The 15,646-nt window shown below is 39.5% G+C and overlaps 1 protein-coding gene across 5 annotated transcripts; it reads right to left on the minus strand.

The window, feature by feature from the left end:
* Positions 1-1,675: 1,675 nt before the first annotated feature.
* lhx2b (LIM homeobox 2b) lies at positions 1,676-14,648 on the minus strand. 5 transcript variants are annotated; one of them, XM_057357585.1, is made up of 6 exons: positions 14,631-14,648; positions 13,227-13,389; positions 11,728-11,930; positions 10,604-10,974; positions 7,701-7,906; positions 5,759-7,192 (listed from the first exon to the last, which is right to left on the minus strand). In XM_057357585.1, exons 2-6 carry the CDS (start codon positions 13,344-13,346, stop codon positions 6,902-6,904), a joined length of 1,191 nt encoding a protein of 396 aa, XP_057213568.1. In that variant the 5' UTR covers positions 13,347-13,389; positions 14,631-14,648; the 3' UTR covers positions 5,759-6,901. The 5 variants fall into 5 exon arrangements, with proteins under 5 accessions (XP_057213569.1, XP_057213568.1, XP_057213567.1 ...); XM_057357584.1 differs by lacking the exon at positions 14,631-14,648 and adding an exon at positions 13,632-14,178; XM_057357586.1 differs by lacking the exons at positions 5,759-7,192; positions 14,631-14,648 and adding an exon at positions 1,676-1,925 and having other exon boundaries at positions 13,227-14,178.
* Between the last annotated feature and the right edge of the window lie 998 nt (positions 14,649-15,646).

Raw genomic sequence — 15,646 nt, forward strand, 5'->3', positions numbered from 1 at the left:
CTTTTCTCTTCTCTTCGCAGACAGGCTCTGTCAGCTACTGGAGAGAAACGCCACCTTGTTCCTGACAGCTAGCGAAGGAGTGCTAACCAGAGCACACTTAAAGTCCCAGTGAAACTCAAAATTACAATTCTTATTTTTTTCATGGAATATTGCAGCGTTTATAGAAAATAGCTTATCAACGTGGGTCAGTTTCTTTTTAAAATTCATGTACCCTCATAATCTTCAGTTAAACTCTGAAAATGCACTTCCGCCCTGAAATGACTCCATCTCAAATGACGTAAATTAGACGGCTTGGCCGGAGCGTCCATTAACTCCTCCCCATCAACTCTCGGTTTGCTTTCCAAATGCAAAGGCTGTTTTTAGTCATCCAATCAATTCGCAGTGAAAAACACAAGCGACGGCCACTAATTTTCTCCTTTGAAATTCCTTTTCACTCGGAAATGTGTCAGAATACGGAAGTAAAAACCATCGCATTTTCTGGTTTACTCGGACTTTAACGCCATGGCTCGGTCTCACTCGAGGCCTCGCCCCGGAGCTCTCTGACAGACCTTCCTCCGGTCACTGGTGACCCTGTTACCCAGGGTTTGTTTCAGTAATGTCTGAACTGTGAGAGTGAATATTAACCTGTTTATTCAAGGGTTGTTAGTTTTGTTAGAAAGGAGATTCTGTGAAGTCATAAGCGATAGTTAATTACAATCAATTAACCATTGTGTGGTGTTCAGGTCTGTAGGGGTTGTTGCCAAAAATAACGATGAAATGAATTGTTTTTCTTCAACCTCAGAAATGTATATTTATTCACTTATATCTCAGATTTTTCCTTTTTGTGCTAGGCTGTTCAATGATTAATCACGTCCAGAATACAAGTTTGTGTTTACATAACATATGTCCGTGCAATGAGCATATTCATTTTGTATTTACAAAGTGTATATTAAGGAAAAATTTGCGTGTTTATATTCATATTTTTATATAAAATTGTAATGATTTATTAACCTTTCTTCATTTTTCTTAAATATATGCATGTAAGTGTATGCGTTTATAAATACAAAATTTACATGCACAGTACGCAGACATTTTTATGTAAACACAAACTTGTATTCTGGATGTGATTTATCTTGATTAATAATTGACAGTTTGTACTTTTTTATGTAGAAAATTAATATCACCTTTTTTATAAATGTGATTTAACAGAGTTACATGACTGAGATCTCCCATTAATGCTTTCTGCTTTGCTTGTAATTGGGAGACATCTGTAAAGTATTTTTACATTATTTATTTTGCTTTAAAAAGCAAATTATGCTGTTGGTCCTCTACCTGTGCACTTGAACATCATACACGGGTTAACTCACAAACCGTATGTGACCCTGGACCACAAAACCAGTCTTAGGTAGTACAGGTATATTTGTAGGAATAGCCAACAAAACATTGTATGGATCAAAATTATCAAATTTTCTTTTATGCCAAAAGTCATTAGGATATTAAGTAAAGATGCTAATCTGATGTTTAAGACCTGATGAACGTCTGCCTGAGAGCTCTGTTTCCAGGTCCAAACTGCTGGGGAGTCTGAATGGATCCCACAAAAAAGTTAAAGTCATTCTACCGCTAATAAGGTTAATTAATTACTATTATTTAACAAACTATAAAGATAAAAAGATATCAAAAAGACTCACAGGTTTCACACTAACCCGGCTACTGCTTGCTTTTGCATTCAGACCTAGAAAAGCATTTTTGTGATGTCAAGACTTAACAAGCGGGTAATATAAAATGTCTAGTTAAAGAGTTTTTTTTATATATTTCTGAGATATTCATCAGAGAGGTCTTGCTTCTGAAGCGTGCATCGTCGCCCATTGTCCTGACTGGAGATGGGCATGACTAATTGGTCATAATTGTTGGTGATTCCTCTTGCCTTCGTCTCCTTCAGGCCGTTCCTGTGTGGTCAAGAAGGAGATTTACGTTATTGATGTGACAATGCGAAATTGAAAACCTTTGGCGGCGCATCAACCCTTAATTAATCCCTCTAATTTCATCTCGCCGCTGCTCTTCAGCTATCAAATGAATGCGATTACAGACATTTTGTGGCTCGGGCGGAAGAGGTTGCTCATGCTAATTAGAATCTAGCCTGAAGAAGACAAGGGCCTGAGGGTCGGCCAGAAGAGTCCTAAATAGAGCTAAACGGTCACATAATGACCCCTGAAACACGTAGCCATGCGCGCTCTCATTTTCATAATGTATTACACTCAAGTCCACTTGGACACAATAGGACAAGAGGTGATTAGCGGGCATTGGCCTCGGACGCGGGGCCATGCTAACTGCTGCTTAGCCTACGTAGCCGCGTGGCACATGGTGTTAATGTATTTTGGTTTAGTCTGAGGACCAATGACGCGTGACGTCAGGTTCACCTCTGTCTTGTTTCTCTTTTGGAATAAGTTCATCCAAAAATAAGTTGTGTGACTTTTTGAGACATTTCTCAAAATATCTCTTTTGTGTTCCACTGAAAAAAGACTCGCATGCAGATTTACAACCACATGAGAGAGAATAAATGATGACAGAGTTTTCATTTTTTAGTGAACCGTCCCTTTCACACCTGATCAAAAAGTTCAAACTAATGTCCTCAGACAGGCAGGATCTGCAGTCACGCGCTCTCAATATACTTTAGATTTAAACGCTTTACATGCGGCGCATTAATGAACTTAGTCAAAGATCAATAATTGATCAGCGCATGTTTATTTAATGGGGTTTAATGGAATATCACTCCGCTCACTTTACACACAGAGGCCAGAGTGTTTACCACCAGCACGCGATAAATATATCATGAGAACATCCTTCAATAATTGACATAATGCAAGTGCTGGGGATCCCGCTGCCAGCGGTTGGCATCTGTGTGTGCACTGGTCCGAGGGTCAGTTTGTTTTTTGGCGAGAGGTTCTGACGTGTTGTGTGTTGTGAATGGCCGAGCCGAGGTGGTGGCGTGTTGCACGGATGAAAGACGCACCAGACGTCCCGTGGCGCTGGATAATGACCTGCAGACCACTGTTGGATTGATGATGCCCACCAGTTCAGTACAACCACTCGTATGCTGTGAGCAGAGGTGAAGGAGATACACCGGTGCAGGTACATTGTCCATTGTCCATTTTGGACAAATTCTTGATTTCTTTAGAATTTATGTTGGAGAATACAAGTTCTGTTGACTCGTAATAATCGGAGCATTTTTAACAGAGTTTGCCAGTAGCTTCTTGACTCCAGTTAACTGTGGATCTGTTCACGGCCTGACCAGGGCTAAATGTGTTTTTGACTGAAGCCGGTCTGCCATGAGATGGTGCGGACTGTTGCTTTGCTAGGGGCTGAGGGCGGTTTAGCCAAAGGTGACGACCATCCTTTGCCCTGAGCGAAGATACACGACATTAACAAGTCGATGTTCTGCTTCTGCTCGCATTTTGCTTGTCCTGCTGGTTAAAGGGGCAGTTCACCCCAAAATAAAATTTCTCTCATCATTTGCTTATCCTTGTGTCATTTCAAACCTGTATGAGTTTCTTTCTTCTGCAGAACACAAAAGAAGATATTTTGAAGAAAGTCGATAATCAAACAACACTGAACCCCATTGAATGAACACAAACCATGGAGACATATCTCAAAATATCTTCTGTTGTGTTCCAGATTTGGAATAAAATGAGGATGAATAAATGATGACAGAATTTTTATTTCGAGTGAACTATCCCTTTAAGAGGCATTGAGTGTATTCTGGAGAAAACCAAAATGCTTTATTCTGTTTAATTCGAGAATTGTTGCAGGATTGTAGATTTATTTAGGACTGGTTTTATTGTAAGACTTTAAATAAACGCAACTAGAGATTGGCCCGGTCTACTGTGTGCTGTTTAATCTCTAATCTCACTGGTTAATTTATCCACAAATTGAATGAAGCACAAGTTAACGGGTCTGATCGTATCCAGGCACAAAATAACGCCCCTTTGACCCGGACGGTGCCGTCGCCTGTCGCCATCACATAATCATTGTCTGCGAAATACCTCCGACACGTTGCGGTGTCAGGGTCCGATCACAAATATTGAACCAGTATGATGGGTTTTACATTCAGCACAGTCAGAGATGTTGTAATAATATTCCATATTAAAGTTTATTGGAGCGACTCTTTCCGGGGAGGGATAGGGGGGGGCTGTTGTGTGTTTTAAATAGCAGCCTCTCTCTCTATTAAAGCCTTCAGCGTGTGGCTTTATGTGGGAATGTGCTGTACATCTGGGCACCACATTGGCTTCCACGGTGGCTGTCTGGCTCTGGCACCCATTGTAAGCCCATTACAACCCCAGTCTGCCAGGCCCCCAGGAGCCCGAGCGGTGGGCTTCAGGCCAGACCACTCCAGATCTCACACGCTCTCTTTCAGGAAGAAACTGAAGATGCAGGGAGTCAGTGACCTAATGTTTATGGAGATGTTTGTGGAGACGAGCGTGTCTACGTGCATGAATGAGTCGGGGCTTCCAGCCAAACATCCAGGTTTGTTGAGTGTATATTTCAGACGGGCCTTAATAAACATTCCTCTACTGTGTAATGTTTTTACAAAATAGTTATAATACCTATTTTTATTCTTTCACTTCGCTACACTATTTTTAAACTTAGAAATAATACACAGATCGTGGACACATGCATGTGTTGCTTTGTTATGTTACGACTTGGTGAACACTTGCAACAAGGTTGTATATGTTAACATTAGTAAATGCATTAACTAACATTAACTATGAGCAATATCGTTTTTTATTACACGGCTCGTTAGAATGCTTGATTCTGATTGGCCAGTTGTGACATTTGCAGGTTCGTTATTCCCAGATAACAACCTCTCAAAACTAATTACACACGGTAACTCGGATGCAGCAAATGATTTTGACAAATTAAATATAAATATGTCTTTTAATAACATATCTGACATTATATTTACAAATGATTAATCCAAATGACCTGTTTTACATTTGAACGTCCTTTCATAAACCGAAAGTAAATGGCTTTTCCTCGCGAAAGGTCTGCATTCGGTAAAAATGAGCTGATAAAATATTTCAAATTTCATGTCCAGTTTTTCTTCTCATGTGGGAAGTAGCCGTGTAATTAGCGGGATAATGTAGGAGCACCCGGCTGTTATCGCGAAATGAGCCCCTTCAGTGTGATCACGCTGTCGGGGATTATTTCTGCGATAACAACCGGCTGCCTGTACATTATCCCTTACTTAGCATCAATTCTTATTCATCTTAGTTAATGCCAATTCAATTATTCGTGTTAGTTCATTGTGCATTAACTAATGTCAATGGCCACATTTGATTTTAAAAATGTATTCATAAATTCTGAAATTAACATGTGAAATATATATGTGAAAGTATTGTTCATTGTTAGTTCATGTTTGCTAATGCATTAACTTAGTTAACAAATATAACCTTATTGTGACGTGTCACCACGATCTGTTTTCTTGTATGCATGCGTTTTTAAAGTGCAAAGGAATCAAAGAGACTCCAGAAATGGACTTGCACACATCCTACATTTTGTATAACTGTTATGAAATTTTCATTGTATGTGCACCTGGTAAAATCATTCATATGTTAAAGACGATAATTATTTTTGTTGAGAGAGACAATGTAACACATTTGTTGGCATAATCTGAATTTATTACCGTTCAGTTTAACCGTGGTTTCTTTGTTAGAGATCTAGCTACGTTTTTTCATGGTGCACAAGCATTTGAAACGGGCGAAATAATGAGGACCACAGAATAGTGATTCAATTTTGTATATTTTTTACAGAACTGAAGATTTACATCAAAGGGTATACTGCAGGGAGTGGACTCAATTACTCAATAATCTGTCAAAACTGTACAGCATTTTCAACAAGCAGCCTCAGGTTACCATGGAAACATTTACCCTGTCTCCAACACTGTCACATCTTAATGGTTGAACACAAAAAAAATCACTTATCCGAATGAGGAAAAAACATGTTTCCTTCCATAAATCAGTGTTTATTTGCGATGAGATCCGTTTCAGGTGCTATTCCCGTCAAGGTTTGTGTTTTTACAGATTCGAGTCAGTCTCTCCGTGCTGTTTTTTCTATCAGTGCTTTGTGTCGTCTCGTGAGATTGAAACACCTCGTACGTACTGCTTCATATCCAGTGATGTCTGAGTGAGGTAATATGTTGGAATGAGAGTATACGGATGTAACTTTCCTCTGTGTGTTTATCTACGAGCAATGAAAATACACATGTCATTCTTTCAGCAACGCTAAAGGGGCTTCAGTGACTACACTGCAGGATAAGGCACATGACAGTCAGGCTAACCTTTGCTGTTTTTACGCTTATCTCGTAACTCACATTGTAATCCGGTTTTCCATGCACCGACCCCCGTGTGTGAACATAAATAAGAACACGGATCCGTTCCCATCAGCTGCAGTCTCAGTCTCTCACTGTAAACATTGCTGGGGGACAAATGAAATAAAAATGCAAATCAAGCCTTGAATGGTATCAAAGACTTTAAACAGAAAATGCTCAACAGATCCGTCAGTGAGACTCGAGTCTGCTTCCAATACTCTAAAGCGGCACGCGGCCAAGCGACAGTTCATCTCTCCTACTTCCCAGCGTCCTTATAATGTCAAATCGGTTCATCGGCCACATCAGTAGAGCTCCTGGCCTACACGACAGATGTCCAGGTAGATCGGTTTAGATGTTTGACAGTAGGTTTGTGAATGACTTGAGTCACAATGAAATGAAGCTTCAGAAAAACGATAAAATAACGCTGTTTCTGATTTCAGTGGATATTTCATGAAGTCAACGAGACGTTGAAAAGGCGAACCCTGGTAACGATGACCGCATCCGTGACTGGGCATCAGGCAGAGGTGTCGACACGCTCGCACGTTCTCTAAATGAGCATCAGAAGAGGCTGGTCAACGTGCTCTGCGAGGGACTCCGGCATTCGTGAACGTCCAGACTGCCCGGCACAGAGGTCAGTACGGAGGTGACAGTCGGCATGGTGGGGTTCGTAAGGTCTGTGAGGGTGGTGGGGGTGCTGGACGGGCTCATGGAGGCGTTGGAAATCTCTGAGGCCGGTCCGGAAGGCGTTCCTCCGGGCAGGGTCGATCCGTCCGAGGCTTTGTCCACACCCGTGTTCTCCTGACGCAGAAGGTTCCGTCTGAACTTGGCCCGAGCGTTCTGGAACCAGACCTGCGTTGCAAGAAGACGTGACGGCATCAGCAGTTAGAAACGAGTGCACAGAAACGTGAGAAAATGTTGTGATACACGGGGGACACGCATTAGTGTCTTCAAAGCAGCGTGACGGCTTTGTTTTCTGGCAACCATCATTAACGCTTGGAGATTTTATTCTTAGTTTGTGCTCATGCATTGTCTTTGGTCTCCTGGTTGCCGTGCCAGCTGGTTTACAAGCCAAGTGTGTTTTGTTTTTTTCTGGTTTCAGCGATGGCTGACAAACAGCCTTTTATGTGCAGATATGATCTAAAAACGCAAGCGTCACTTCTGCATGTAATTCATTCACATTTCTCACCCTTTGAATATCGACCGAGTAGGCAAATGACATTTTTAATTCCTCAGTCTGTTTTGTCGCCGAAGTGCAAGAATGTGTAACACTTCTATATTTGTAGTGTAAATTAGGCACAGCATTTCATTTACTACAAAAACTCATAGCAATTCTCTTAGTTGGAAGGAGATTTCTGACCTGTAGCACACGTTTGGTTAGTCCTGTTTTCTGAGCCAGCTGTTTCAGGTCCTTGGCGTCGGGATTGTGGTTTATGGCGAAATACGACTTCATGGTCCTCAGCTGATGGTGTTTGAAAGACGTTCTCATGCGTTTGGTCTTCTGGCTGCTGTTGTATTGAGAGTCCCGGTCCATTGGATCGCCATCGTTCTCATTGCAGCTCAAAGCTGTTCGAATTGAAACACATAACATAGATATAAACTATTCTGCTGTTACACACACCAGAATGACGTTTATTATAGCATCGAAAACATTTATTGTTTGGGTGCCAAATAGTGTGTATTATACACATTTCAACAGCACAATATTAAGACACGGTTTAATATAACGGCAGATTTCTCTGAAGCATTGAGGTGTTTGAATAGACGCAGCAAGCAGAATCTCTTGAAATTGTGATTTAATATTTCCCTGTAAATTCCTGGAATGAAATAATAAAGATAGATTGTGAGAGTCAGACGGCTCGGTGTTTCATCAGAGAGGCGGATGGGAATGAAGAGGTTCCTCTCCCTCTTTTGTCTTTGTTGCGTCTTTCCTTGGGTCTTTCCTGGCTCTCCAGAAATGTGTTTAGTCTCCAATTTAAACTGAATAACAGAGAAGCCGCAGCACAATAATAATGCTGCGTTTGCAAGTTACTGCATCTATAATGATCTGCATGATGATGTGACCTTACGTCATTTTTTTTTTTTACAAAAAAGCTGATTCTGAACACAATGTGCATGTTCATATTCAGCTTTATGAATATTAAAACTTGAATTCATTTTTTCTGCATTTCTTAAAAAGAGCACAGAGTTAAAACAATGCATCAAAAACATTTAGCCAGTGCACACCCCTCTGCACGTGGCATCTTTTCCTTTCTGTTTATAAGATGACTTGTGTTGAATGTAATTCATGCATCCATCGCTGGGCACGAGTGTTTAGGAGATAGGCCTGTCTCAATGTGTCAGAAATGTGTTTGCGCCAGTTCCAAATTCTTGGCAGAAGTTTATGTGTTGCTAGACGCATGACAGTTCGGAATTATGTTTTCTCTGACAACTACAAATATTAGTCATTGAAAACGGTCTGATCAACACTTCAGATAATTAACCTTGAATGCTTACAACGCTACACATGGCGAACAAATGTTTCCTCCTGACAGAAATATGGCCATTGAGAAATACTGTTACCTTTACAATAATGATGCATGTCAAGAACAATTTAATCTCTAACACAGAATGACTCTTGTTCACTGTAATATTGTCATAAGGAATCTTTACTGTTCTTTATTTTTCAGGTTTTTTTCTGCCCGTGCTGTTGTTTAAAGTGTGATCTGATGGGGGCAGCAATGATCTGACTTTGTGCTGCATTAAGAACACAGACACTCTGAGTCTGAACTTCACTGCTTTTGTAAGAATTGATGTGATTTCAACCAAGCTTTATCTAACTTTCTATTTGACATCTTTTTACCATTGACTACTTTAAAAGCTGGTTAATACACAAGACAAGCAATGTTAGAAATTTTCCAATTTAAACTGAAGATCCCAGACAACAAAGCATCCAAACAAGGTCAAAAAAGTGATCGTTTTCCTGCGAAGTTATTGCTCGAAAATACACTTAGCCTATAAACTTTTGTCTTATTTTTTTGTCTTAACTTTAACCATGACAAAAATATCTTTGCATTTCAATTAACCGTGTCAAAGGATCTTCACGTCCTAAATATGATAAATAGCGATGTTTATTTGATCTTAAAATACAAAAAAATCTGATTTATGTCAATTTATTATAATTTCGGTAAAAGATAAGACAAGAAATGCAAAACAATCTAGATTTTCTACTAGCAGTAGAATTTAAAATGAGTCATTTTAATTCATAAATAAATATTTTTATAGAGACTTTTTATAGCCCACATAAAACAGAGCAATGGTAAATGAATTTGTCAGATTTTGCCTGGAAAAGTTACATGTTCTCTGTGTCTCTCTCCACCCCTCTTTCTTTCTCTTGTGTTTAATCTTCTGGAGATCTCGACTAGCATCTAAGCCATTTTCCACTTGTCAGCCCCTGTAGTCGTCATCATTCCTCTGTTTGGTCCTCAAGCAGGGGCCCACATGCCCCGCTGAGGGGCCCGAAATGCCCAGGCGAACAAGTCACGTTGTTCCAAATTGTTCAGCACAAGCTTAAAGTGTTTGGCAGAGATTTGTGATGTGTATTGATTGTCTTAAGTAAGTGGACCATACTGCATTATTCACAGTTTAATTTGCGTTTACATATTAGTGTTTTTTTAAGTACCTTAATTTAAGACTACAGTAACACTTTTCCGATACATAGGCCTATAAATACGCGAGGAAATGTTTGAGGCTTCCATGTCTTTTCCGCAATTTTTTGTAAGGCAAAATAATGGCCAACAACTACAGATAGGCTATATATACAGAAAGAGACAGAGATTATTTTTTTAACAAAGAAATAAGAATGATCAAGCCTTTGAAGCACGTTAGTCAACAATCGAATAATACACGTATTGTTTCGTTATTACAATACATTTCTTTTTTGTTACGCTATTTAAAACAGTAAATTAAAATTGTTTTCAGGTTTTTATTGACCTTAGTCAAGATAACCGCAAATCAGTTTATTAATTCGTTGCCTTCTCGCAATTCAGTATAATGATTTCATAACAAACGTAGGCCTACTGTTAAATTGTTAAAAGGGAGAGTTACATTTTCGTTTATTTAATGCTGATCATTACAGAGCTGCAAACGTAAAAATACATCGAACACTATAGCCAAACATTACCAAGTTGTATAGACTTCATATCAACAATATTGAACTAAAAATCCACTCGCAAAAAAAGTTGTCCAGCAACGTCAAAAACAACAAGTGCGAGTCGGTCTTACCTGCGTTGTACGCCGCCAGGTCGGCTCCGGGCCCCGGGCTCTTCCTCTTTCTCGGTCGGCCCTTCTGCACCGTGTTCACGCCGTTATAATAAGACAGTCCTAGAGGGCCCGTGCTGCCCAGTCCTTTATTAGGCGCTACATCCGTGTGATTGAAATGCGTGGGGAAGTCCCCCTGGATGAGCGTTTCAAAGTGTAGCCTGCAGTACACTAGACTGTCTTTCATGCCGAAGTGGTCCCCAGTCGTCAGCATTTTGTTGCACGTCGTGCAGGTGAAACAGTTCAAGTGGTACACCAAATCTCTGGCCCTCATGACCATTTCCGAGGCCGAGATCCCGAGGTGGCACCGGGCACATCTCTGCACCGAAAACCTTCTGCGGGAGAATAGAGCAGTTGTGACCTTGCAGCACACTTCAACCTGAAAGAGGCTCCAACACTCGAATGCTGTGCATAAATAAATATCGACGACTGTTGACACGTGCCCGTGTTGTTATTTCTCCGAATTAAATAAAACAATGCACTAAACAGCACAGATTTCAACTCGTAATAATGTCCAGTAATTGCTCAATTACTTGCCATTGAGACTGTGCCACTACCTAACTGAAGATAGAAGTGGATAAAAGCTGTACTTAAATGATTATCATAATAGGCATCTTATTTCCCCTGGTTTTTAAATTATATAATAGCAAAACGGAATCGGTGCGCGCAAAGTAACAGTAACACGGTAATTTTCTGTAAATAATGCTTCTTTGTCGAACGCATCTTTTTATGAATTATTAAATTACAAAATGGCGTCCAAAATATCAAATGCAAGACAAAAATAGGACATTTCAGTGTTTTTTTTTTTTTTAACAAAACGCGTAATTGTGAGGCAACGAAAAAACACGTGGTGAACTTTATTAATATTTACATTTACGCATTTTGGCAGACGCTTACAGTGCATTCAAACTATAAATGAAGGTAAATATAAATATAGGCAATTCCTGAAAATATCAATGTATGTTCATAATTTATTAAGTTACCCTAAATTAAGAAGTCAGGCTTTTTGCGTTGAGTTTTCCTTTTTACCCACAACGAAAGGTTCAATATCGTGCAGTGTTGTGCTTCTGGATATGTGTTGTGCACACCTGTAATAGTCTTCTTTGCAGTAGATGCTCCCGTCTTTGCTAAAGCAGGTGAGCTCAGACTCCAGGTTTAGTTTACACTCGCAGCATTTCAGACAGCGCATGTGCCACTGCTTGTCCACCGCGAGCAGGTAATAGCGATCAGAGATCTTCCCTCCACAGCCCGCACACAGAGCCACCCGGTCCCCGCTGATGGAGGGCATGTTCTGCACAGACAAACACACACAACACCCAATAAATACCCAAACTCAAATCCCACACGGTATTTTATCCAAACGAACATATAAACATAAAATTGTTCATATAAAGGGAATATAGAGTAACAGTGTAACCCAAACCTACTGTATTTTGCGCATTTATAGATATAAAACAAAGAATAAAACTATTCATTACTTGTGTACAGAATGGGAGGGGTTTGAGATCTAATTCGCAATCTAAGAGCAACAGTGACTGGAAGAATAGATGTTATAAAATGTTCTTTTTATGCAGCGAAATATCAATATTTTACAATTATAAGTAACAGAAATATCAAATATTATTAAATACACAACAGAACAAATGATTGTACTTAAATCATGTATACATCATTACAACAATTAAATGAAACTCTTCGAACGCAAAACGCCCGTGGACCTTTATTTATGTTTTTGTATTTATCGTCTGCATTTTGGCCTGCATGTATTTTTTTAAACGTAAATAGCTTTGAGCATTACATGAGCCAAACAAACTGATAAAATAATGTTATTTTCAAGGCATCAATTCTAAATGTCTAGTTTTTTTATTTAACAATACGATCCAAAACAATCTTGTCGAGTTCTTATTTAATGTCTGCTCTTTTTCTCTCTTCTCGTCAATTTAATGTAAATAATTCTGGGTAATTCTTAGTATAAAATTAAGGCAGAATATGTCTTTTTTTTTAATTATGGTTACGTTCAATTGCTGAATTTCGCATTAACAATATAACAAAACTAACAATATTGATTAACCAGCATAAACTACAAAACTGAAAGTTACTGGTGAATACTAGCATACTTTATATTTCGCACAATAATATAACCAATTCTTAAAAACATAAAAAATAGTTTTTTATTTTGTTCTTGTATGTTAGTTTTAATAGTTTCCTGCGTGCTCGCTAAGGCCAAATTGAGTCGTCATTATTTTTTTTTCGAAACTTGAGTATCGAAACTAAATCAAACAATATGTCGTGCAGGATTACGTGCATGCAGTTACAAAAATTAAACGAATATATGTAACAATTGCCCAAATAGCCTATTGCATCTCTTAGCTTTTAGGAATCCACCCACGACAAAAGATTTCAAGCCATGCATTGAGGAACAGGCCTGAAATGTTGGCCTCGCAGAAGTTTGAAGTTTGTTTAATAGACTGGATCGAAATCACATCTTTTGGGCCTCTATATCACTGTCTGAATAACGGTTCAGTTAACATGGGCTATCAGGATTTCCAAGCAAACGCCTGAAGCGAGAGGCATGGCTTTCTCCTACCGTCTCTGTTTCCCCCATATCTATGGCCGAGCTGATAGTCGCCGAATCTCTTTTTCCTCTCCGCTCCATTTCTTCCATAACACCATGCATCTCGCCTCCAGGCAGACCGTGGAAAAGCATCGTCGCCGCAGATGAGACCGAGCAGCACGTGTTTCCGTCAGATCTGCAACCCAAGATTTCCGTGAGACGCACTTCTAGTCCTGTGCAGTTCATATGACCTCTCTCTCTCTCTCTCTCTCTCTCATTAAAGAAATCCCGTTTGGAGAATCTGATCGAGCTAATCGTTATCAAAACTGTCAGCTCCGGCTCTTTTGTATGCAATAATTTCTCAGACCTCAAAGCATGCACCCGGTACAGATAGATTGGTATAACCTATGTGAGCATTCCAGAGCTTTGAGCACATACCAGCTCCTGATGCCCCTTCTACACGTGCAACACTGGACCCTCCTATTTCTTCGTGAGTAACTTTCAGTTACCACATTTTGGACATGCATTTGTCAGTGTGAGATCTCAATAGTTTTTCTCTCTCGTCTCTTCAGAAATCAGCCTTGGAGCTTGTCGGCTGCCGGTCATTACGCAGAAAAAACCCGACGTTGCATCGCCGAAGCATAAATAAAAAACAGCAGCAATATAATTCCCGGGAAAGGATTAAATGAAGATACGGATCGTGTAAGTGATTATATCTTCGTTCTCGTCTCTTCGGCTCCTCTACGACAGTTTGTCATGACGCACACACACGCGCAAAACGTCCAACTTCAGCTTGGATACGCAGAAAAGGCAACTAACTCAATGAGATGCTTGCCCTGTCGTATGTTGTATTTTCTGTGAAAATAGCCTGTTGTTGATCGTCCCGCATGCAGTAAGCTCAGCATGTAGGTAATTGAGGAGGAGGAGGAGTTGAGGACACTTTTGGTTTGTATAATCCAGTGATGGCAGTGAGGCTGATCCAACCTCCCTGCGCTCTTCCCTCTCCAAACGTGCGCAAACCCAACGCGCCTTTTCTACCGGGACTTTGACGTCACGCCGTTTCGTTCGTGATTATTGGCTGTTCGAACCCTTGATAGAATTGTTGCTGGGATTTTTATGTCGACTGGACAAAAATTTTTATGGTAACTGGTGACTTTCTGTGATGCATCCCTTAAAAGGATGTTTTCTATAAAATTTGTTATAGAAATAAATTATGTTTTTTTAAGACATAAATTCTTTATGGTTTAGGCTAAAATGATTGTTAAAATTAGTAACTTGTTTGTATATACAAACGCAGTGAGACTTAATAACATTTCGCCAACGGGAGTTCTAATTTTAATTTCAAAAATATTATCGTCTCGTCTTCCTCTTTACCAACTGTTTTCTATGCGATGGAGTACTTAAGAATGTCTTTTTTCACCATGAGGTCGAACTTACTGCTCTTCGGATTGATCCGTTTTACCAGACGAGCTGCTTGGGTATAATACGGCACCAGTCCCGGACAGACCCCCGTGACCCGTTTAAACAAAAGGAACCAGAAGAGCGGAATGTTCTTCTCTCATGCCTTCCTGTCAGCCTTGAATTCACTCTCACAGATTGTAAGAAGTCCCATTAATATCAGTGAGACACTGCATTCTGCCGTGTTATAACTCTAACCATACTTTCAAATGATGTGGTTTAAAACATAATCTACAAAACCATGTCGATATTCATAAAATATAAAAATATTTTTATGTATAGTATTTTTCACATTTTAGGTCTTCCCTGGCTGGCCACGCGCAGTACTCAACGACTTTCTCACAATCTTAAATGTAAGAACATTATTTTTTTACCATATACTTTTAAAATGCTTCTGTTACTTTATTAATATTAAACGTTGTTTCTTTATTTCTTCCTCTCATTCTTTTCTTTCTTTTTAAATCTCTGAGGTGAGCATAAGGAAACACAATGAATATCTCGGATCATCCATTATTAATGGCCGCCCTCTTTTGTACTTCAGATGGACCGCTGTGAGCCACTGTTTCCAAATCCCAAAAGCCCATATATTTGTTTTACTTATGCATCCATCCAGTATAATAGCTGCTGATTTTAACACATCTCTCATTTCCACGCGGTTGCTAAACAGGGAGGAAAAACGAAATCATGAGTGAATTGACTTGATCAGAGTTTACACTCAAATTTAATATTTAATATTATAAATTTAAATGTAATATTATGTAAAGTTTAAATTATTTAGCTTGTTTTATATAATTTTACATTCAATTTATATTCAATTTGGGAATTTAAAATACGTTTGTACTTTTTGTTTTGTTTTTAATCTAATAATTCATAAAGCACTTTTAATTGGCGCTCTGAACATAATTGGTGAGACAGTATTAATGTCGGACCCTGGAGAGCAGCAGACCTCAGGAAAAAAGCCAGTGGGAGGAACGAGCCCCCACGTGACTCGTGTC

The sequence above is a fragment of the Triplophysa rosa genome, linkage group LG17 (assembly GCF_024868665.1).
Source record: "Triplophysa rosa linkage group LG17, Trosa_1v2, whole genome shotgun sequence".
Classification (NCBI taxonomy): domain Eukaryota; kingdom Metazoa; phylum Chordata; class Actinopteri; order Cypriniformes; family Nemacheilidae; genus Triplophysa; species Triplophysa rosa.